The 23,220-nt window shown below is 43.1% G+C and overlaps 1 protein-coding gene across 1 annotated transcript; it reads right to left on the bottom strand.

The window, feature by feature from the left end:
* On the bottom strand, positions 1–23,190 carry timp2a (TIMP metallopeptidase inhibitor 2a). Its single transcript, XM_033984386.2, has 5 exons — positions 22,821–23,190; positions 10,168–10,268; positions 9,101–9,209; positions 4,262–4,386; positions 1–3,245 (listed from the first exon to the last, which is right to left on the bottom strand). The coding sequence occupies exons 1-5, from the start codon at positions 22,948–22,950 to the stop codon at positions 3,048–3,050; spliced, it is 663 nt and encodes a 220-aa protein (XP_033840277.1). The 5' UTR covers positions 22,951–23,190; the 3' UTR covers positions 1–3,047.
* Positions 23,191–23,220: the final 30 nt, after the last annotated feature.

Raw genomic sequence — 23,220 nt, 5'->3', positions numbered from 1 at the left:
TTCCTGTTTGAAACATTTGGTTTTATTGATAATATTGATTATTTGATGTTTTTTTTTTTAAACTTTACACATTTTTAAACATGCACAATCGTCCCCACATTTTTCCATCTGTAACAAAAAGCAGTTCGACTCTTACGGTTTCCCAGCGCAAGAGCCACCCGACGCTAAGCTAACGTCAAAAACACACGAAAAAATGATGAAAAAAAATCAAAATCCTTTAAATAATACTCGTTTTGTTATTTTATTGTACGCGTAGAGGTTATGCAGATGACATCACAACATTCGGAAAAGAGGCGCAGCTTTATACGACGGCCAATGGTGAGTAATGACTTATTTTTTTATAAAAGCAAATAAAAAATGTGAAAAAGCTGCTTTAATTTAAGTTTAATAACAAATATAAAAGTCTACAACTCTGCTAAATATTTACTTTGTTCCAGACTCTACTACTTTTACTTTCGTTCCACCACTATTTAAAGTACTGCACTTAAGTAAAGTACAGATACCTAAAAATTCAACTTTAGTACATTTTACAGTGGGTACTTCTTACTTTTACTGCAGTACATGTGAGTGCAGTATCTGTACTTTCTACTCCATTACATTTTTGAACTGGACTGAAAAGTAAAAAGTACTTTTCATCCGATTTGAGGAGTTTTTTTGGTTTTTTTTTACCGTGTTCGTGTTTTTGAGTTCAAGTTTCAACAAAAATAAATACGAAAAATTAAGACGTTGAGTCGTGTTTCTGCTGTTGACCAAAATATGTGTAATTTTCAATCAATATCTCTACATTTACACTTTAAACGTATTTCACACATGTTGTTAGTTTGTCACTTTTTACTCTTAAAGTACATTTTTAACCGTGAACTTTAATACTTTTAATACTTTTTATTTATGTGATACTTTTACTTGAGTAGCAATAGACAAAGTTTAAATCTGAAAGAGGCCAACTACACTGAAACTGTAAAAACCTACTGTCTCCAGTTTCAGCCTTTAATGGCCCTACTCAGCCTTTAATGGCCCTACTATTGTTCCCCTTTGTTTCTTTTGTTTGCTTTGGGTCTGAGGATGGAACTTGAGTACGTTTTTACCTCTGTATCTGTACTTTTACTTAACTGAATTGAGTACTTCAAATCAAGTCAACAGTAGAACGCTAGTTAGCCGTTAGCTAAACCGCGGGGCAGGCTGCACTTACATTCGCTGATATCGGCTTTGGATCAGACACAGAACTGAAACTTTCTTTTATTAAATCTGATGTTTATGAGTCTGCGTGTTGAAGATGTTAATTGTTATGGAGCTAGCTAGTGTCCTTTACCTCCTGCTATCGTTAGCTAACAAGCTAGCCAAGCTCTGCCCAGTCAGTGATAATAGATAAGCATTTGAGCTGAAAAAAAACAAACAAAAAAATAGCTCCATGGAGAAAAATTAGCTAAAAAAAAAAGCAAAGAAACACATTTTTGTCTCTTTTTTGTCAGTTAGTCCGAATGTTTTGGGGCGTTTTTCGGTGTAAAATGATGTCAGCGCATAACCTCTACCGGAAAAAGCGTAAAAACAGCACAAAGGACGGCGGTTTAGCGGTGAGTAATTTCAAACGTAGAAACACTGAAGCGATTTCTCAATATTTAAGTCTGCGAGAATAACAAGAATATATCATTTACAATCATCAGTATCGACACAAAGCAGTTTCTTTCATTTCAGTTTAAAAAGCGGAAATTAGCTAGTTTCGCTATAGGCTAATTATGAAGCGTTATCACTCAGAGTCTGGGTGTGTCCTTCGAAAGTGCAAATCTAGTTTTTCTAAAGCTGAAAATAACAAAAACAACTGAAGTATATGCAGATTTCTGTACAGCTACGGCAATGGACAGAGAACTTAAAGCTGCACTGCGGAACTTTTTCTGTCGTACAGTGTGCCGCCTGCTTGTTTCTACGGAGATTGATGATTGGTTCGACTGGGATATACCCCAGTATGGCATTAACTGTATCTCCACAGAGACAAGCAGGTGATGCCAGGTCAAGATACAGGTCGGATCTGTGGAGAGGCGAGTCCACGCGCAGAAAGAATAAACTTTTTTCCCCCCCGTTTTTGTCCGTGTATTTTTGAGTATATTTTGTGTGTAATGCCATAGTGCGGAATATTACAGGCAATGTAATAACAGCTCCACGGAGACGAGCAGGAGGCGCGCCAGCATGAAAAGTTACGCAGTGCACCTTTAGGTAAAATAATTCTAATTGTTAATAAAAAGTAAAAAAAAAAAATTATAAACACAACTTCACCCGTTAATTGAACAGAAAAATAAAACAAAATGGGTTTTATCCGTGTACGTCAAATCGGGTTAACGACGTTTGCTGCAGCTGCTGTTTTTGCTGTTAGCTGTACCGTTAGCATTAGCATTAGGCCTAGCTAAGTAAAGTAATCGCCACAGTTTCGATTAAATAGTGAACGGTTAATGATAGTTAGGGTTAATATGGAGTTCGGAGCTAAGAGCTTTCAGGGGCAGGAAGTGCTTTGTTCTTTTCAAAATAAAAGTCCACCTGACGCCAGCCTCAGGAGGAAGTGACATCACGCGACCCGTCTGCGTCTCATGAGGTCACTTTGATCTGTCTGAGAAAAAACTCCAATACTTTTCGCTTCAAAACGAGGGAGGGGGGATAGGTTGTGTTCACGTTTGGAGAATTTGATGATGTCATAAGTTTCAGATTTGGGGGAGGGGCTTATATATATAACGCTACGGGAGATTCGCGGTTTTTGAAATAAATATCCAAACTTCTGATCCACAAATGTTGAACCTTCTCATTCTTATTTGTTTGGGATTGGATCCACAAACTCGTCATGGTTTAAAGTCTTTTCAGATAAAATTCCACCCACTTTATAATTTTTGTTTCGTGTGGACAGGCCCAGTATTTACAGAGTCACGTGAAAACAACCTACAAAACAATATTTATTTATTTATTTATTGGGTTAAACGCTCAGAAACCTCCATTTTGTATGTGGGACTTTGCTTTATGAGTATCTGTGTGGATGTGTGCGGGCTTGCAGTGCGGTGCTGTGGCCTCTAGGGGTCCTCGGCGTCCAGGAAGTCCTTCTTGGGCGGGGCCACTCCTCTGTACCAGGAACAGGATCCGTCGACGCGTTTGACGCAGGCGTAGTGGTTGGCCTGGCGACCGTAAACCTGCTTCTCAATCATCAAGTCTGTCCAGAGGCATTCCTCAGGAGCCGAGATCTCACAGGGAAGAGAGGGACAGCGCACGATCTGAAAGAGAGACATCCTCTGCATCATCTGAACAACCTCTGCATCATCTGATCATCCTCTGCATCGTCTGATCATCTGACCATCCTCTGCATCGTCTGATCATCTGACCATCCTCTGCATCATCTGAACAACCTCTGCATCATCTGAACATCCTCTGCATCACCTGAACATCCTCTGCATCACCTGAACATCCTCTGCATCGTCTGAACATCCTCTGCATCGTCTGATCATCCTCTGCATCGTCTGACCATCCTCTGCATCGTCTGATCATCTGACCATCCTCTGCATCATCTGATCATCTGACCATCCTCTGCATCATCTGAACAACCTCTGCATCATCTGAACAACCTCTGCATCATCTGAACAACCTCTGCATCACCTGAACATCCTCTGCATCACCTGATCATCTGAACATCCTCTGCATCACATGATCGTCTGAACATCCTCTGCATCCTCTGAATCACATGATCGTCTGAACATCCTCTACATCCTCTGAATCACATGATCGTCTGAACATCCTCTGCATCGTCTGAACATCCTCTGCATCATCTGAACATCCTCTGCATCGTCTGAACATCCTCTGCATCGTCTGAACATCCTCTGCATCGTCTGACCATCCTCTGCATCACCTGACCATCCTCTGCATCACCTGACCATCCTCTGCATCACCTGACCATCCTCTGCATCACATGATCATCTGACCATCCTCTGCATTGTCTGAACATCCTCTGCATCACCTGATCATCTTCTGCATCACCCGATCATCCTCTGCATCGTCTGTGCATCCTCTTCTCCATCTGATACTCTCCTCTTCTCCCCCTCCTTTCTTCCTCTACTCCCACTCTCCTCCTCCTCTTATCCCAATCCCCTCCAGTCCTCCTCTCCTTCTCTGCATCCTCCTCCTCCTCTAATGCCCCCCCCCCATTCTTCCTCTGCTCCTGTTCTCCCCCCTCTTCTCCTCCTCCTCCTCCTCTGCATCTTCCTCTGCTCTTCCTGTCTTATGCATCCTCTCTTACCTTGCAGTCACAGCCCATCTGGTAGCGTTGGCTGAGGCTCTTCTTCTGGGTGGTGCTGAGGGAGTCCCAGGGTTGGATGTAGTCACAGAGGGTGATGTGCATGCTGCCCGCGGACTCTGCTTTACCTGAGGGAGGAGCAGACACGGACAGGTCATTCAAAGGTCATTCAAAGGTCATTCAAAGGTCATTTAAAGAGCCCATGTTACACTGTCTTCTGATCTGTTATAATATTTCCTCATCACAAACAGACCTGGAGTTGTGTTTTGTTTCATTCACACATGTTTAACTCACAAACCTGAGTTCTTCTCTCAAACTGAAAACACTCTGTTCCACCTTGTGATGTCATCGTGTGGCGATACAGGAAGTGCTCCACTGTGTTTTTAAACTCCACACACCTTCACTAGAATCTTTTGGGTAATTCCAGCTGTGGAATCTCTCCCGAACTGAAGGTAAAAGGAGCTGTTATTTTGAAAACTACCACTTCATGACATCACAAGGTGGGACAGAGCATTTTGAGCTTTGGAGACGTAGACAGACTAATAATAAAGTGTGACTCAAACGTGTGTGAATGAAAACACGTGTCCAGATCTGTTTTTGAGCATTAGACCATGACTTAAACCTCACAAGAGTCAGTTTTTCATTCATACGCGTTCGCTGAAAATTTCCATTTTCACCTACCCCCCATCTCCACCCACAGCTCTGTATTTTCTTGCATTTATTCATCAGAGTCTGGGTCATCTTTCGACAATAAAACAAGTAACTAAACTAAAAATCTGCTGCTTGTTCCAGTGAAATGCAGCTGTGAAGAGTCGGATCTGTCAGTTCTGCAGCTCCGAACAGAAAATCAAAAGGAGCCGTTTCTTTAAGTCGTTTTTTAAATCAATATTTTTACAATTCACAAAAAAAAAAAAAATCCTTAAACAACATGAAAACCAGAGCAGTTGCTGTCGTGAGTCGATCCCATAGAGCAGAGTTTAACCGAGGGGGATTTACACACAGACGGATGACACTGAGTCCGCAGCGTTACTCACACTTTGTCATCAGCTCAGAGGAACATAAACACAACACTCTCCGCGCTGAGTCACTCCCCCTTCAGAGCGCCATCACAACACAATCAGCTGCATCCCGATAATGAAACTACTTCACATCAGGTTTGTGAAGTCGTAGTGCGCAGTTTTTTTTTTTTAATCATGTTTTTTGTATATTTATGGAGGATTTTCACATCGGAGCATGAGTGATGTAGACTTGTGGGCGGAGCCTTGTACACGCCGATACTGCTAACCATAAGGAGGGTTCGAACAGCGCCTGGGTGACTCAAACATGCGTGGATCCTTTTAGAATCCTTTTAGATGAAAAAAACAGCATTAAAACATGGGACAAAGCTCCAAAAAGTCAGATTTTTCCTAATACCGCCTCTTTAAATGATAATCTTTTTTCTTTGTCATCATGTGGAGGTCGTATCAGCGTTTCCAGGGGGTGTGGCGCTAACTGGAGGCACTGCTCTGTCTGAAGCCAATACTTAAATCGAGGCTTTGTTTTAACTTACGCCTCGCACGAGCTGTGACGCCTGTGAGGCCCTACAAAAATAACCGCACCTCCGCAGGCAACACCGGACTGCATGGCGTGCGGTCCGAGCTCCTGGCGTAGCTTTTAATCATACGAAATACTCGCCGCCGTCGGACAAAAGCTGCACCGGTCTCAGCTTGACCTGTGCTGTTTTTTAGTTATTGTCGCTGACCTTTTTGTTGAAAATCAAACACCTAAACAGGACCATGTATTTTCAGGAGCCTCATTACAAACATTCATGAATACATTCCTCCTGTTCCTACATTCCCAGAGAGTGAAGTCGGTTCGTATTTCGCAGCTTTTGAACGAACTGCGACGGCTTTAATTTGGGTAATTCGTGATGTTTGGCGCCTCCTGTTGCAAATTAAAATGTACAGCAAACCTCAGATTTTCAGTGAGAGGAAGCGCAGAAATAACTACTGAGTTATGGCGCAGTCCAAAGTGCCATTTTACGCGTCTACGAGTTAGAACCAGAGGCGAAAATGTAGAAAACACAGAAAAGCCCCAAGCCGTACATATATTGAGTTTACTCTGGAGAAATTAACTTTATTTGACAAATGGTGTTCTTCTAAAAAAGTCCAGGATTTTGATACTTTACGGGAGCTAATCTTCCTGATCGTGTCGTGGTTTTATCGAATGAACAAAAGAGAAAATCCTGGTTTGTAACGTTACTGTTTAAATCCATTTTGTGTTTTTTTTTTTTTTTGATGAGATGTTATATGTGTGCATCGCGTCGCCATGGTAACTGCTGAAATTGAGTCACAGACATGCACGTAGAACCCTGCCAGCACGACGTCACTACAAAACATCAATACCATGGAGCCGTCTGATTAGCTGTGTGTGTGTGTGTGTGTGTGTGTGTGTTTGGGCAACGCTAAGTTAGATTTAAGGATTTACTGTACCAACAAAATTTACATCACAACAAAATTACCCTTGGCCATGATCCATTAGCCTTGGCCCCGGTGACGCCCAAACACGGCAGAGAGATCGGCGATGTCGATGGAGCCGGACGCGCGCCCATGCTCACGTCCGATTTCGAGCATGGCGGCTAGCAGGTTAGCTCTAGCTCCATTTATATATAAAATCTAAGGGTAAACCTAAAAATCAGGATCTTTCCTTTGTCAAAAAATCATTAAGTGTTCGCCGTTACCTCCTGTTAAATAAACTAATACCGTAAAACACAATAGTAAATGTGTCTAAACCAGGCTCGGACGTCGCTCGCATGCGTCTGAGCGCTTTTCATTTGCCAAACTTCCTGGATTTGTCAAATTTTGTGATATTTTTTTAGGTTAATCCCATTGAAATTCACACTGAAATCACTATTCATCGCTTGTCCCATGTCACTTTCGCCTTCAGCTCCCTCCATTATGGTATTTGTGATGCTTTAAAAAAGGTTCTGCTGATAGTGCATGTATGTCTACGGAAGGATTTTCAGCAGTTACCATGGTGACTCAGTGCACAGAGCTAAAAAAAAAAAAAAAAGTCTAAAAACTCATGAAAAAAAAACACAAAATAGATTTAAACTTTACATTTTCATGAGACTGTGATTAATGACTGTTTATGAGTTTGATTTGCAAGAAAAAGGTGAGAGAAACTAGCTAAAAATCTGTCTTTATTGTCATTGTCACGAGCGCCAAAGAAATGGCATCACAACAAAATTATCTTTAGACATTATCCGTTATCCTTGGCGCGGTGACACCCCAAACGAGGGCTGAAATTAGCATTTTTCCGCGCGTGATTCAGTCTGATCTCACCGTTTAAAAATCTATTGATACTCTGCGGCTGATGTCATCCCTGGGAGTGTGACGCTAACTGTAGGCTCCGCCCTGTCTGACTTTTATACACGCACCACACGCCTAAGCAGTGTTTGCGAATGCGTATGTGATGTCACCGTGAACATCACCGCTGAACATTCCACCGTAGACATGCATGCAGACCACCGGTGTGATGTCACAGCCAAGTATCGACCGGCGGTTTTCAGAGTCTATAATGTGGTGATGCCAGACTTTGATGAAACGCAGCACTTTAGCATTAAATATTCAAAAGGTAAACGTACAAATGTTGAACCTGATCATTTTTATTAACGACTGGACCCTTGAACTTGACGCATTACAACAAAAATCTGCATTTGAACAATATTCGTTTTACGTAACCCCCGTCTGTATGAAATATTATGGTCCTATAGAACGTTGTGATGTCAGAATTTAAAATCTAACGTCATCAGAACGTTGCAGACTGGAGGCAGAAGTGGAGACGAAATGAAGAAGACGTAATATATTTTCAATGATTAAACCATTAGCATTTTGATCTGTTGTTAGTTAAAGTTCTGTACAACAAAAAATAAACAACAAAGTTTGATCTACAGTGTACAAATGTCAGTTAAATTTGCTTCTGTTAATAAAAAGTGTAAAAAAAAAAGGCAGTTTTAAAGCCTCAAAGTTGTATTTGAGCTTCACAAACTGTATTCTTTATGGTGAAATGTGACAAAGATCTGTAGATGAGGTGAAAAACTACTGTGGGATTAACATTTCTGCCCAATAAAACCTAAAAATCAGGATCTTTCCTTTGTCAACAATGGTAAGTGTTAGTCTTTATCGTCTGTTACATAAGCTAAACTAAACTAACATAAAACTGCAGGTGTGTCGGGCTCGGACGTCGCTCACATGTGTCTGAGCGGTTTTAATTTCTCAAACTCCTCCTGGATTTGTCATATTCCGTGATATTCTGAGGCTAATCTCACTTTTCACATTGAAATCACATCACGTCTCACTTCACTTTTGCCCTTCGGCTGCCTCCATTACGGAATTTGGAACGTTTTTTGTTTACACAGTTTTTAAAGGGTCCATTGATACTGCATTTAAGTCTATGGAGGAATGTTCAGCGGTTGCCATGGTGACGCAGTGCACACATTAGCCAAAAAAAAAACAAGCACCTGAAAACTCAAGAAAAAACACAAAATAGATTTTTTAAAAAAGCACATTTTCAGGAGCCGGTGATCAATCTGAGTGTTTAGGAGTGTGATTTTCAACATAAAAGGTGAGAGCGGCTAACTAAAAACACGTTGGCTAATGCTAATGCTAGCTAGCGTGTGACTGTAAAGTTATTTGAGAGGGATTTGTTTAACAGCACAAATCAGCTACGTCAGTTCTTTCTGGTCAGATGGTGTTAAAACAAAGCTCACACTAACGTCTAATTTGAGTCACAGATTTTCAGACCGAGCAGTGCCTCCAGTTAGCATTTAGTTAGCACTTTGTTGAGTTGGGTGTTCCTTACCCGATATGAGGTACTCCTTCTTCCCGCTGGCGTCCAGAGTGACCCCACAAACGGCGGAGACCGGAGCCGTGAACACCGCCTCGATGTCCTGAGACGGACCTTTGAACATCTGCGAAACACAACGGTAAAAAACAACGTGATCATGTGACCTCAATATTATATAATCCCTTTAGTTTGAAGTCGCAGATGTGTTGACCTGGTTTATGATTAATATTTATGTACCATACTTTCCGGAGTATAAATCGCACTGGAGTATAAGTCGCACTGGAGTATAAGTCACACTCGAGTATAAGTCACATTGGAGTATAAGTCGCACAGGAGTATAAGTCGTACCGGAGTATAAGTCACACTGGAGTATAAGTCGCACTGGAGTATAAGTCGCACTGGAGTATAAATCACATTGGAGTATAAGTCACACTGGAGTATAAGTCACACTGGAGTATAAGTCACACTCGAGTATAAGTCACACTGGAGTATAAGTCACACTGGAGTATAAGTCACACTCGAGTATAAGTCACACTGGAGTATAAGTCACACTGGAGTATAAGTCACACTCGAGTATAAGTCACACTGGAGTATAAGTCACACTGGAGTATAAGTCACACCGGAGTATAAGTCACACTCGAGTATAAGTCACACTGGAGTATAAGTCACACTGGAGTATAAGTCGCACCGGAGTATAAGTCGCACTCGAGTATAAGTGAAACAAAAACTGATGTAAAGTTCAACATCTTCTCTGTCAGAGTAAAATAAATAAACAGTGATTTTTAAAAATGTTTTTTTTCCCAAAAGGCTCTCGATTTACCGAACAATCTACATACCTACGACTCACCTCCGGATAAATAGAAGAAAATGGATGGATAGATTTTTTTTTCTTTCTTCAAAATAACTTCAGAAAGTGGTGCCATTATTCAACCCAAACATTTGCGGATCATAAGTTCGTATATTTCTTTCCAAAACAGTGAATTTCCCATAGCCCCGCCCCCCCGTCTGAAACAATGACATCATCGTCTTCTATGACCTGAATACAGCCTTATTACGTAAACATGTTAATATCGAATCCCCACCTTGATCTGTTTGACTTCATAGCGGATCCTCTTGATGGGATTTCCGTAAATGTCGTTCCCAGAATCCACCTCTTTCTCTCCCACCACCTTCGCACGGATCACTGGAAAATAAACAAAAATATATGAACAACAATGAACCCAAAAGCTGATTCAGACGACATCATTTACAAATACTTAAACGTGCATTATGTAACTTTTCTGGTTGGTACAGTGCATTGGTACAGTGAGTGGGCTTGCCTTTCCTCAGATCTGATGTGTAACTCGCTCGTCTCCATGGAGTTTAAGGGGCCCGTATTGCGCAATTTTCTGATCGATGTTCTAATGTTGTTTCGTCATCACAAACAGACCTGGAGTTGTGTGTTTTTTTTTTTTTTTACATGTTTATCACACAAACCCTGCAGATTTAGGCTGAGTTCTTCTTCTCTCAAACCGAAAACACTCTGTTCCACCTTGTGATGTCATCATGTGGTACAGGAAGGAATACAGGAAGTGCTCCATTGTGTTTGTAAACTCCATGCACCTTCACTAGAATCACTTGGATGATTTCAACCCTGAAATCGTCAATCACCACTGAACAAAACATTAAAAGTAGCTGTTAACTACCACTTCGTGACATCACAAGGTGGAACGGAGCATTTTGAGCTTTGGCGATGTCGACAGACTGACAATAAAACACACGTGAATCAAACAAAACACAACTCCGGGTCTGTTTTTGAGGCGGCAACAACATTATAAACACGGCTTAACGCTCACGTGAGTCTATTTTGCGGAATATGGGGGCTTTGACGCGAAACATTTTACGTAAAAAAAACAAAAACAACAACATCGCCATGGAAACGAGCAGGTGGCAGACCCTCCGCTTTAAAGACGACATGCGCTACACGTGCTGCTTCATGACTAAGATGTACTTTTGTTTACGGTCCAGCTCAGATCGTAAAAAAAGAGGGAAAGAACACAGTGTAAAGTACAAAAACATAAATAAAGCGATGTTTTATTTTACAGACAAATAAACATAATAAGTCAGACGCCGTAATAGCCCAATTAGGCCCAGTTTAGCACGGAAGAGCCCCATTATCTCATTATAGAGCGTTGCACAGCTAAGTTTGGAAGTTTGGGTTTATTTGTTACTATTACACGGACAGCAGGAGACTGGAGACGGCGAAAACTCCCGTCTCCTGACCCTTCTCTCGACCCAGACGCAACCGTCGCTACTGCAAAAGTATCGAAAATCAGATACTGAAGCGATACTGAAACTAGAAACGCGTTGTTCGCAGGTATCGATACTAAAAAGTCGCATTCACAGGACAGAAACGAACCTTTCCGAGTATAAAACACCTTGATAACTGGCCAATTATTTGAATAAACCTGCAATTTTTTCCTCAAACTTGTCACATTTTCACTGTCATTTAATTTTATTAGCGCAAGTGAGAAAACGGCTTTAATTATTACGTGTGATAATGACAAAGGAATCTATTATCAGGACCAAACCAAGGGCTATTTTTCCTTTTCGCTCAAATGTTTATGCTCCTAGATGCATTTAACGTAGTGTAGTATCAAAAATAAAATGTAACGCATATACGAAAACTGGTATCGAAACTAGATCCTCATTATTCGCAAGTGTCGATACGAAAAAAGTCACATTCACAGGACAAAAATGAGCCTTTCCTGAAGGTTTATAATGATGTTGAGCTGTATCTTTCACAAGTATAAGACACACAGACTAGTATTCGCCCATGGACCACTCTCTCTTTTCTCTTTCCTCTCTTCCCCTCCCCATTCTTTTACCTCGTCCTCCCTCTTTCTCCTCTCCTGTCCTCCTACTTTCTAAAAATAACCCGCAATAGTCGAAATCCGCCAAGTATCAGCTTCATTTTTTTGCAATTATTCTCCAAGTTTCTGGCTGTAAAACCCCCTCACCACACACTTTATACACTTTTCTCACACAGGCGTTAACATTTTCTCACATTTCTCTCTCGTTTAAACTCTCTCGAAGTGGACGGACGCAGAAAACAATGCACGATCGTACGCTGTAAAAAAAAAAAAAAAAAAAAAGAAAAAAAAAGCACGAGACCATGAAAGGTGAACCGTGATATAGTGAGGGACAACTTCATGCCATTCTGTAAGTTTTGTGTCTTTTTATTTCGTCACTCAATTCTGTTTGTCGGCTGTGACTCGTGTTTTGTTTTGTGGTTTGTTTTCGTGTTATGTGTCCCTTTGTTTTTTTGTCACTCTGTTTTAATAGGCCACATGACCAGTTTTTTTAAGACACAAAACTTATTGTTATTTGTTAGTCGTGCCATTTTTGGTTTCTTAGTTTAGGTTATTTAGTTTTTTTTTATTTACGTAAATGTTCTAGTCCACTTTTCTTACTTTGCCCTTTTACAACCCTGTTCATTAAATTACAGTATTTTCTGGAATATAAGTCGCAATTTTTTCATAGTTGTTGGATGTGACTTATACTCAGATGCGATTTATATGTGAAATAAGTTTTTTTTTCTTCATTATTATTCATTTTTTGGCTGGTGCAACTTATAAATTGCACCAGAGTATAAGTCGCACTGGAGTATATGTTAAATGTATTTATTTTTCTTCATTATTATGCAGTTTTTGGCTGGTGCGACTTATACTCCAGTGCGACTTATACTCTGGTGCAATTTATATGTTGAATTTGTTTATTTTTCTTCAATATTATTCATTTTTTGGCTCATGTGACTTATACTCAGATGCGATTTATATGTAAAATATGTGTATTTTTCTTCATTATTATGCATTTTATGGCTGGTGCGACTTATCCTCAGATGCGATTTATATGTAAAATATGTACATTTTTCTTCATTATTATGCATTTTTTGGCTCCATTTTATACTCCAGTGCGACTTATACTCCAGAAAATACAATACGTCTTTATTTTACCATTTTTCCTTCTCATTTAGTTTTTTTTCTGGGTCGTAACAATCGCGACAACACTCTTTCTTCTCAAAACGAGCCTCACATACTTGAATCCTCCGTGTCTTTATTCAGCAGAAAAACGCCTCTTCTTCTTCTCTTGCCCTACATTTGTGGAGCCGTGGGGAGTAACTCTGGAGCAGTTGGAATGAGGACTGTAAACCGGGGCCCGGGGGAGTCCGCCGCTCCTGTTTACGACTCATTTTATTATGATTTTACGTAACGCTCAGATTTTCCACGCTGCATAGGTCCCTGAACATAGCAGCGGCATGATGTAGTCACTTAACGCATTCACTCACACAGAAAGAATTTGACTGTTCACGAGTGGCCCAGATGGAGAAGGTGTCGCACGGTGATGGCAGATGTTAAGTCAGATGCCCTTCCTGTCACAATTAGTCATATTAATGTGACTGGAGGAAAAAAAAAAGGTGGTGTTTTGGTTACGTTTTCAACAATAATGTGTGAAGAGGGGTCTGAACCGGTGACCTTCTGGTTCGTAGGTGAATGCTAAGCTCACTATTTGGCGTTAGCTTGACATACGAGGTGGTAAAACAGCCAAAAGTGAACTGAAAGTAAAAGTACTGCTACTTCAAAACAGTATTACTCAAGTAGAAGTGCAACGTAGTGGTCCAAGAGCGGAAACTACTAAAGTAAAAAGTAACGTAACATCTGATTTATAATTTGAAGTGAATGTGAAGGAAAATAATGCAAAAAAATAATAATAATTGGGTGTTTTCAAAAATGAGACAAACTAAATCTGCAAGATGTAGGAAAATTAAATGACTACCGTATTTTCCGGACTATAAATCGCTCTGGAGTATAAGTCGTACCAGCAAAAAAACGCGTAATAATGAAGAAAAAACATATATAAGTCGCAAATGTATTTAACAAAACCCAAAACCAAGAACAGACATTTTATCTTTAAAAGGCAAGTTATAATAAAAACAATAAAATGTAGAACAACAGGCTGAATATCAGTGCATCACGCTAACGCTAACACATTTATATTTATCCAGCGACATGAAGCACAGACAGAACTGAACACGTGTCTGGTTTGTTAACGCAAGATATTAACAGTTAATCTCACTCCAAATCACTAAATCCATTTAATTCTTCATCCTCGGTGTCGCTTCTGAACAACTACGACAATAACAAAGATGTAAAATTATATACTTATACTCAGACGCGACTTATATGTGAAATTATTCTAAGTCGCACCCTGGACAAACTATGAAAAAAGAGCGATTTATAGCCCTGGAAAATACGGTACGTGCAAAATATCAACGTTTCCTTCCTCCTTGCGGTGTTTACAGTGGAAAAAAAATCAGGTATTTCATAAGATCCTCTTCACCGTTTGGACAAATCTCTGCTTCCTCTTTACCCAGAGACGCAGAGTTACACACAGGTTAGCGTTAGGTTAGCACGTCATCTGTGTAATCCCTGTGGTCCATGGGCTAAGTCCATGTGGTCCAAGTCTATGTGTCTTAAACTTGTGAAAGTTACAGCTCAAAATCATAAACATATTCAGGAACGGTTCATTTCTGTCCTGAGAATTTGACTTTTTTTAGTATCGATACCTGTGAAAAACGAGGATCTACCGGTAGTTTCGATACTAGTTTTAGTCTCGATCCATATCTGATTTTCTATACTTTTGACAGCCCTGGTTAGCATTAGCATTAGCATTAGCGTGACCTGCTCTGTACCTAGTTAGAGGATTATTGTGCCCGTTTTGAAGTTTTATGAGAGAAACCAGAGGAAATCCATCCACGCACAGGCAGAACATGCAAACTTCACACCGGAGGCAGAGTTTGTTTACGTCTCCGCGCCGTAATGATGCTGTAGTTTAGACTCGACGAGGTGTGGAGGAGGCAGACTACACAAGAGAACAACAGGAAGTACTTCAGCTCTCGTCTGCACACGTCCAAAACCTCCTCTGGACGCATCCGACTAAACGCACGGCAGGTTTTACTTCAATCAAACAACTTCAAACTTGCAACTATGAATGAAGAAAACTGCATTGTTACAGAGAAAAGCAAACCTGACATGTAATTTGGGCTGATCTGCTCGTCTCCATGGAGATACGCGCACTGTGGGACATTCCAGACAAAGTAATACCTCCGAAAACTAGAAAATGTTACATAGTTTAAATTAAAAAGGTATAAAATACAACTTTTTTTTTTTCTGGACGTGGCCTGACTCCATGGAGACAGCACGTTAAAACCACACAAACCTCCACCAGGGCAAGTAAGAGTCGGGTTTGTGGAGATGCAAGCCCACATGTGTGTTTTTCAATACACACAGAACCAAAATGACAAAGAAAAAAGCTTTTATTTGTGTCTTTTTTTGGCTAAAACTGGACGTACTGTGGCTTTAAAATGTACAATTCACGTTGGTTTTAGTCGAGTTTGCGCGTTCTCCCCGCGTCTTGGGTGAGTTTACTGTGGTTTTCAGCGTAAAAAACATCCGCGTTAATCCTCCAGCGAGGTACTCCTGACCGCGGCCCTGCCTCAGACCCGGTCCACGGCTCCTCGCGGTTTAAACCGGAGACACTGACAAACGGAGAAGACACATGTCCCTGCGGAGACGGTAAATAAATCCAGCATTGCGTCATCGTACACCGCCCACGCACCCACCCCCGTAACCAAAGGGTGACCCACATCCCCCCCCCCCCGTCCCGCAGACTTGGGGCAGACTTCTGGGGGTAATGACTTTGACAGAAAAATGACTCAGACTCATGATGTCAGCTTTTCCACCACGCTGCCCCCTGTAATCACACACGCATTTACAGCTACACATCCGTCAATATCTGTTTACTGAAGAAAAAGCCGCACTACGGAACTTTTCGAGCGCTCGTCCCCCGTGCAGATGATTCGCCTCCCCGTAGATTTGACCCGTAGCTTGGCCAATTTGACCTGAAGCTCGTCTGTGTCCGGCTCGCTGCATGGAGATGGACAAGTTTAATGCAAAACGGTGGGACATTACTGGCGAAGCAACGACGTCTCCATGGAAACGGGCAGGTGTTTTTCGGGTGTGTGTGATGGACAGGTGTGCGGCCCCGTGTGACTGGACCAGGAATAAACCAGGACTAAACCAGAACTAGACCAGGACTGGACCAGGACTGGACCAGGACTGGACCAGGACTAAACCAGGACTAGGCCAGGACTAGGGCAGGACTAGGGCAGGACTAGGGCAGGACTAGGGCAGGACTAAACCAGGTCTAAGCCAGGACTAAACCAGGACTAGACCAAGACTAGGTCAGGACTAAACTGAGACTAGACCAGGACTAAACTAAGACTAGACCAGGACTAGGCCATGACTGGGCCAGGACTGGACCAGAACTAGACCAGGACTAGACCAGAATTAAGCCATGACTGAACCAGGACTAAGTCAGAACTAAACCGAGACTAAGCCGGGACTGATCCAGGATTAAGCCAAGACTAGACCAGAACAAACCAGTATGACACAGGCTCCAGGTCAAACCGCAACAAAATCATGATTAAACGACACGGAGGTGAATCCAGACTGAATCACAAACTAAATCAAGACTGAACCAGGATCAAACGATTAAACCAGATCAAGACTAAACAGAACGAGTATGAACACGATTATGAAGACCACATCAAAACTGAGACTCTGAACTCGAAAAGCAGACGAAACCAGGACTGAACCGGGACTGAACCGGGACTGAACCGGGACTGAACCAGGACTAAACCAGGACTGAACCAGGACTGAACCAGGACTGAACCAGGACTAAACCAGGACTGAACCAGGACTGAACCAGGACTGAACCAGGACTGAACCAGGACTGAACCAGGACTGAACCAGGACTAAACCAGGACTAAACCAGGACTGAACCAGGACCGAACCAGGACCGAACAGGACTAAACCGGGACTAAACCGGGACTGAACCAGGACCAAACCGGGACCGAAGCAGGACCGAAGCAGGACTGAAGCAGGACCAAACCAGGACTGAACCGGGACTAAACTGGGACTGAACCAGGACCAAACCGGGACTGAACCGGGACTAAACTGGGACTGAACCAGGACCAAACCGGGACTGAACCAGGACCAAACCGGGACCGAAGCAGGACTGAAGCAGGACTGAAGCAGGACTGAAGCAGGACTGAACCAGGACTGAACCAGGACCAAACCGGGACCAAACCAGGACCGAACCAGGACTGAAGCAGGACTGAACCAGGACCAAACAGGACTGAACCTGGACTAAACTAGGCCCAAACAGGATTGAATCAGGAGTAGACCAGGACTAAAGCGGGACTAGTCCTGGTCTAGTCCTGGACGCAGAAAAGTACTTGGTGAAATCTTGTGTTTTAACGGTTTTATCGTTTGGACTCAAAGCTCCTGTTTACGTGGTTTGGATTTAATGTGTTGTTGTGTTTTGTGAATCTTTCATCTCGCTCCAGCTCCGGTTTGAGTGAGACCAAAATGACAGGAGCGGACCTCGGTGTGAAACCAGGACTAAACCAGGACTAAACCAGGACTAAACCAAAATCACAGTCCGGCTTTCAGATTTAAGTGGATCTGGTTTGGTTCAGGTCCCAGTTTGACGCTTCTGGAAGGTGCAAAGTTTCACAACAGTTTTAAGAGTTATGACGAACAACTGTCACAAGAACAAACATCTCTGAAGAAACGTTAGGAGTTTGTTTCAACGTGTGCGCTCTGTGGGTCCGGTACTCCACCCAGAGCCCATATTTGGAAATCCGACTGCGAGTATCATAGCAACCAAAGAGCCAATCAGGAGCGAGGCTGTTGCTAACACTATCTTTTTGCGAACTCGGAGAGAAAAGGGGACTGATGTGTCTGTAAATCAAGATATGAACATTAATAACAGACAAAATAGTGAAATAAAGGATCACGTAGAGCGGGTTAATACGAACATTTTAAGACGAAAGCGACGAGTCCGACAGCAGCGGTTTCAGAGAGAGCAGCCATAGTTTTTCAATAGAAAGTGAATTGGAGCCAGCTGTTTGAACCGCAGTGGCTAGCAGGTTAGCTATGTCCATTTATATAAACAGGCTATGGCCCAGACTACAGAACAGCGCCCTCTGCCTGTCAGATCCTCTCAGACTTTAACACAGTTTAAGACTAGACTGAAAACGCACCTCTTCTCCCTGGCATTTAATACTAGTTAGGCAGGATATATTGGGGTTTTATTGTTCTTTTCCTCTGTGTTTTCGTTTTTTGTTGACTTTCATGTGAAGCACTTTGGTCGGCTCAAGTTATTTTACATAAACTTAAATTGAATCTAATGTGCAGTTTTGTAACAGAATGTGAATCTTTACTGGTACAATTCACCCAGGTCACTTTATTGTGTTACAACCAGCTTAGTCCTGGTTTAGTCCGGGTTCTGGTTTAGTCTTGATTTAGTCCTGGGTTAGTCTGGTCCTGTGGTGCTGGTTTAATCAGTTCTGGTTTAGACCTGGTTAAGTCTCTCTGGTTTAGTCCTGATTCAGACCTTGTTATTTCCTGGTTTAGACCAAGTTTAGTTCTGCTTTAGTCCTGGTTTAGTCTTGGTTTAGTCCTGGTTAGCCCTGGTTTAACTCCAGTTTAGCCCTGGTTTAGCCCTTTTTTAGTCCTGGTTTAGTCTTGGTTTAGTCCCGGTTTAGCCCTTTTTTGGTCCTAGTTTAGTCTTGGTTTAGTCCTGGTTAGCCCTGGTTAACCCCAGTTTAAGTCCTGGTATAGTCCTGGTTTAGACCTGGTTAAGTCTCTCTGGTTTAGTCCTGATTCAGTCCTTGTTATTTCCTGGTTTAGACCAAGTTTAGTTCTGCTTTAGTCCTGGTTAGCCCTGGTTTAACTCCAGTTTAGCCCTGGTTTAGCCGTTTTTTAGTCCTGGTTTAGTCCTGGTTAGCCCTGTTTAACCCCAGTTTAGTCCATGTTTAGTTCTGGTTTAGTCCCGGTTTAGTCCTGGTATAGTCCTGGTATAGTCCTGGTTTAGCCCTGTAGTCCAAGTCCAATAGTAGTTAAAAGTGTGAGGACTTTTTTTTTGGCTGTTTAGTCTTGAAATAGACCTAGTTTTTACTTAGTCCTGGTTCAGTACTAGTTCATTTCTGGTTTAGTCCTTGCTATTTTTCTTTTTTTATTCATCCTGGTTTAGCCTTGGATCTAGTTAATCCTGGGTTAGACTTGGCATAGCCCTGGTTTAGTCCACGTTCAGTCCTGGTTTAGCCTCCAGAGCTTAACACACTCTCAGCACCTTGTGACATCATCAGGTGGTCATCCATAGGAACAAGAACAGCGTGAACATTGTGTAACCCGGGACTTTCAGGTTGCGTCGCAGTCGTTATTGCAGCGGCGGTGGCTTCGGGCGTTGGGGCAGAGCTTTGGGGAAGTCCCTCTTGTCATATTCATCAAAGAGTTTTTATTTTTAAACCCACAGGGGATGTTTTGCGAGCGCGGTCAGTGACTCCGGACTGGACTGTGGTTTGAACGGGACGGGACACCTACAGCCCGGCCCATTGCACCGCGACGGCTGCAAGGTCCATCGCAACGCAACCGAACACGCAATCTGAAAAGGACGCAGTTAGCAAAGACTTTCCTCCACAAACAACAACAATAACAACATCTCCCCGTGCGTCAGATGCCCTCCCCGCGTCTCCTGGGGGGGTTTATTCTGTAATAAAACGTCTAACCCTGTAGTTTAGATCTGTACAAACATGTTCTGAAATGTGACTCTTGCGTTAGTTTGTCAGTTCTTCTGGTTGTTGTGTTTAAACTGTGAACTTTGAACCGAATCCCATTATTAAAACAAACTGCAAATCTAAAATTGTAATACTTGTTCAAAAGGTTTTCTCAAATCGTTCAGTCCTAAAAAGCAAAAATACGTAGGACAGTTTCATTTATCACAGCGTAAAAGATAAAACGTGCCAGTCTAGACCGAAAACTTCTAAAAAACGCCCCAAAACAAGACAGTTTAAGTCTACTCTAGAACTTAACGGTAGCAATTAGCCTCAATCTCCATCGGCCTCCACCATAGACGTCGTAAACAAGTGGACTGAGTGAGTGTGACGTCACGGCTAGCACTTATAGCGGCTAATTTAAAGCCGAGTTACATATTTGGATTTACAACCGCGAGTATCATAGCGACCAAAGAGCCAATCCGGAGCGAGGCTTTTGAAGGAAACGTCCCTTCACAACCACACCACTGGTTTAGCACGGAGTAAGCGCTTAGCAACGCTGTCAATCTGTCAAACCTGTTGCTAACGCTAACGGGAGTGAACTCGAGGAAATAAGGCGCCTGATTCGTCCGTTATTGATGTTCATATCTTGAAATACGGACAAAATAGCGACATAAAAACCTCAGGATCACGTAGAGCGGGTTAAATACGAACATTTAAGACCAAAATGGCAAGTCGTGAACGTAGCCGCTAGCAGGTTAGCCATGTCCATTTATATATACACAGGCTATGGCATCTCCTCATCACAAATCTGACTCTTTTCCACATTATTTTAAGCAGTAAATGGCACAATATGGCGTTTTACGTAGGGATGCATCGATCTAGGTTTTTCCGTCCCGATACCGATGACGATACTTTGGCTTTAAGCATCTGCCGATACCCGATATCAAGCAGAAACTGAAAATATAATCCTTTAAACACAAACAGCGTAAGGTCAAAAATATGTGTTTAGTAACAACAGAACAGCTCAAAAAACAGAAAATACAAGTTTAATATTATGAAACGTCAAAGTTACACAATCATCACATCAAAATTGTGACTAAACTGGGACTAAACCTGGAGCTAAACCAAGACTAGACCAGGACTAGAAAGTGACCAAGCCCCAAACTACAATAGGACTCAAAATAGGACCAAACCAAACCAGAACAATGAGACGGGCGTGTGTCACCGGTCCAGTTGTCGGCGCTCGAACAGGTTTGCTCAGACTGTCCTTTGGCATTGCCCAGGTCACAGGTCACAGGTCACGTGGCAACCAGCCCGACACCAGAATCAAACGAGACCTTTGACCTTCTACACAGGGGACAAAGAGCTGCCCACAGTCACATACTGGGCTCTGAGTCAACTATTCTCACCACGTCTCTCAAAATGCACAGTTTAAAAGGTCCTACATTACACAAAATTGACTTTCTTGATCTTTTAGCCATGTTCTAATGCTGTTACCTCCTCCAAAACACACCTGGAGTTGCTCTGTTCCACCTTGTGATGTCACGAAGTGGTAGTTTTCAAGTTTACCACCACCCCTGGCCTTTAGTTCAGTAGAGATCGAACAATTCCAGGTCTGAAATGATCCAAATGATTCTAGAGAAGGTGTACGGAGCTTAAAAACACAGCGGAGCACTTCCTGTATCACCATTCGATGACATCACGAGGTGGAACAGAGCGTTTTCAGTTTGAGAGAAGCCTAACTACACACGAAAAAACACAACTCCAGGTCTGTTTTTGATGAGGAAACCACGTTAAAACAGAAAATAGCCTTAAATGGGCTGTTTAAAGCTACGACGAGCAGGTCTCGGGTTTGATTGCCAAGTCAGGAGGAGGAGTCTTTAGTTTGAACGTTCTCCCTGTGTCTAGTCACTCCACCATTTAACTTAAAACACGCACGATAATCCTCCAGAGAGACACCGACCAAGATCCTGGCTCCTCAACTGCAGACGTGGGTCAAATGCAGATGCAGAGGACCCATTTCCAACCGAGGCAATAAACTCTACCTACCCTGGTGTCAGTGCTTTCATTTTTTACATATCGAATTCCTATGTTTTGATTATTTCGTTGTAACGTTCCATAAATGCAGAGAGTCTACAGTCTAGTCCAGGAAAACCCCACATTCCTGCGACTCCGGTTCACACACAGCTGAGGACCAGGAGACAAATACTTCACATTTTTGGATCGGCTGCTCCTTCTCTGACATACTTTCCTCCTCTCTGCGCCACGCCAAAAATGTGACCTCCAAACACCACTCTCTGGTCTGAACTGCAGCCACAGCTGCCCCGGGGCCACCGAGGGAGGCGTGGCTGCCCAATCTGCTCCTCCAGCCTCATACGCCACAGTGTAGACAGAGAGAAGGTGAGTGAAGTGTCCAATGACACAACAGCGACAAACTGAACAGTGATGACAGAATGACCGAGACAAACTTTGCACAAGTGTGAGATGTCTGGGGTGAGATGTCTGGGGTGAGATGTCTGGGGTGAGATGTCTGGGGTGAGATGTCTGGGGTGAGATGTCTGGGGTGAGATGTCTGGGGTGAGATGTGTGAAGCTGAGGACATGTGAGGTTATGTAAACACCTGGACACTTCTGCTTCAGCTTCAGTTAAAAGCTCAGACCAGGGCCGTGCCTCATGCTGGTCTGATGCCACAGTGGGGTCTGCTCTGGGTCTGATCTGGGTCTGATCTGGGTCTGATCTGGGTCTGTTCTGGGTCTGATCTGGGTCTGCTCTGGAGCTGATCAGATGATCCGGCTCCAGCCTGAGGCCCATGTCCTTGTTCTGATCTTAGTGTCTCTGTGACGCGACACTGAGCCTCTGTAAACAAATAAACGCAGCCAAATGGAGCAGACATGACACAAGAGCAGGGCCTGAGCATCAGCACAGCTCTGTGCCTCCTGAGCCCGGGGACAAGGGCCCGAGGACAGGGACCCGGGGACAGGAGCCCAGGGACAGGAGCCCAGAGGCGGACAGGGGCCCCGCCGTGGCGCCGCTGGTCTGGAGCTCGGTGAACGGGCTGTAAACAGGACTCACCTACGTCTGCGTTGCAGAAAGCCTGTTGCGGGTGCACGGGCGCGCAGCTGCACGCCTCCACGCGCTGCTCCGCGCGCCACAGCAGCAGCGGCACGAGCGCGCAGAGGATGCCGTTAACGGAAAACGGCATTTTGCTCGAAGCCCCGGTTCAGCCTGGTCCAGAGGTGCGCTGTTGTTTTGGTGGAGGTCTCTGCAGAGTCACGTCTCTCCGTTACGTCCTTGTTACGACACGACGTCACTGTCCGTTTGTCCCGTGCGTTTGTCCCGTGCGTCAGCGGCGTCTCTGCGGCAGTGCTCTCTCTGGTCGCTCTGAGCTGAGACTGTTTTCGTTTGGGACAAAAAGCGCTTTTTATAAGACACGGCTCCTCCCACAGCTCCGCGCGGCACCGACAGGGGGCGC

Source organism: Periophthalmus magnuspinnatus, chromosome 19 (genome assembly GCF_009829125.3).
Source record: "Periophthalmus magnuspinnatus isolate fPerMag1 chromosome 19, fPerMag1.2.pri, whole genome shotgun sequence".
Classification (NCBI taxonomy): Eukaryota; Metazoa; Chordata; class Actinopteri; order Gobiiformes; family Gobiidae; genus Periophthalmus; species Periophthalmus magnuspinnatus.
This window is presented reverse-complemented; position numbering and strand designations above follow the sequence as displayed.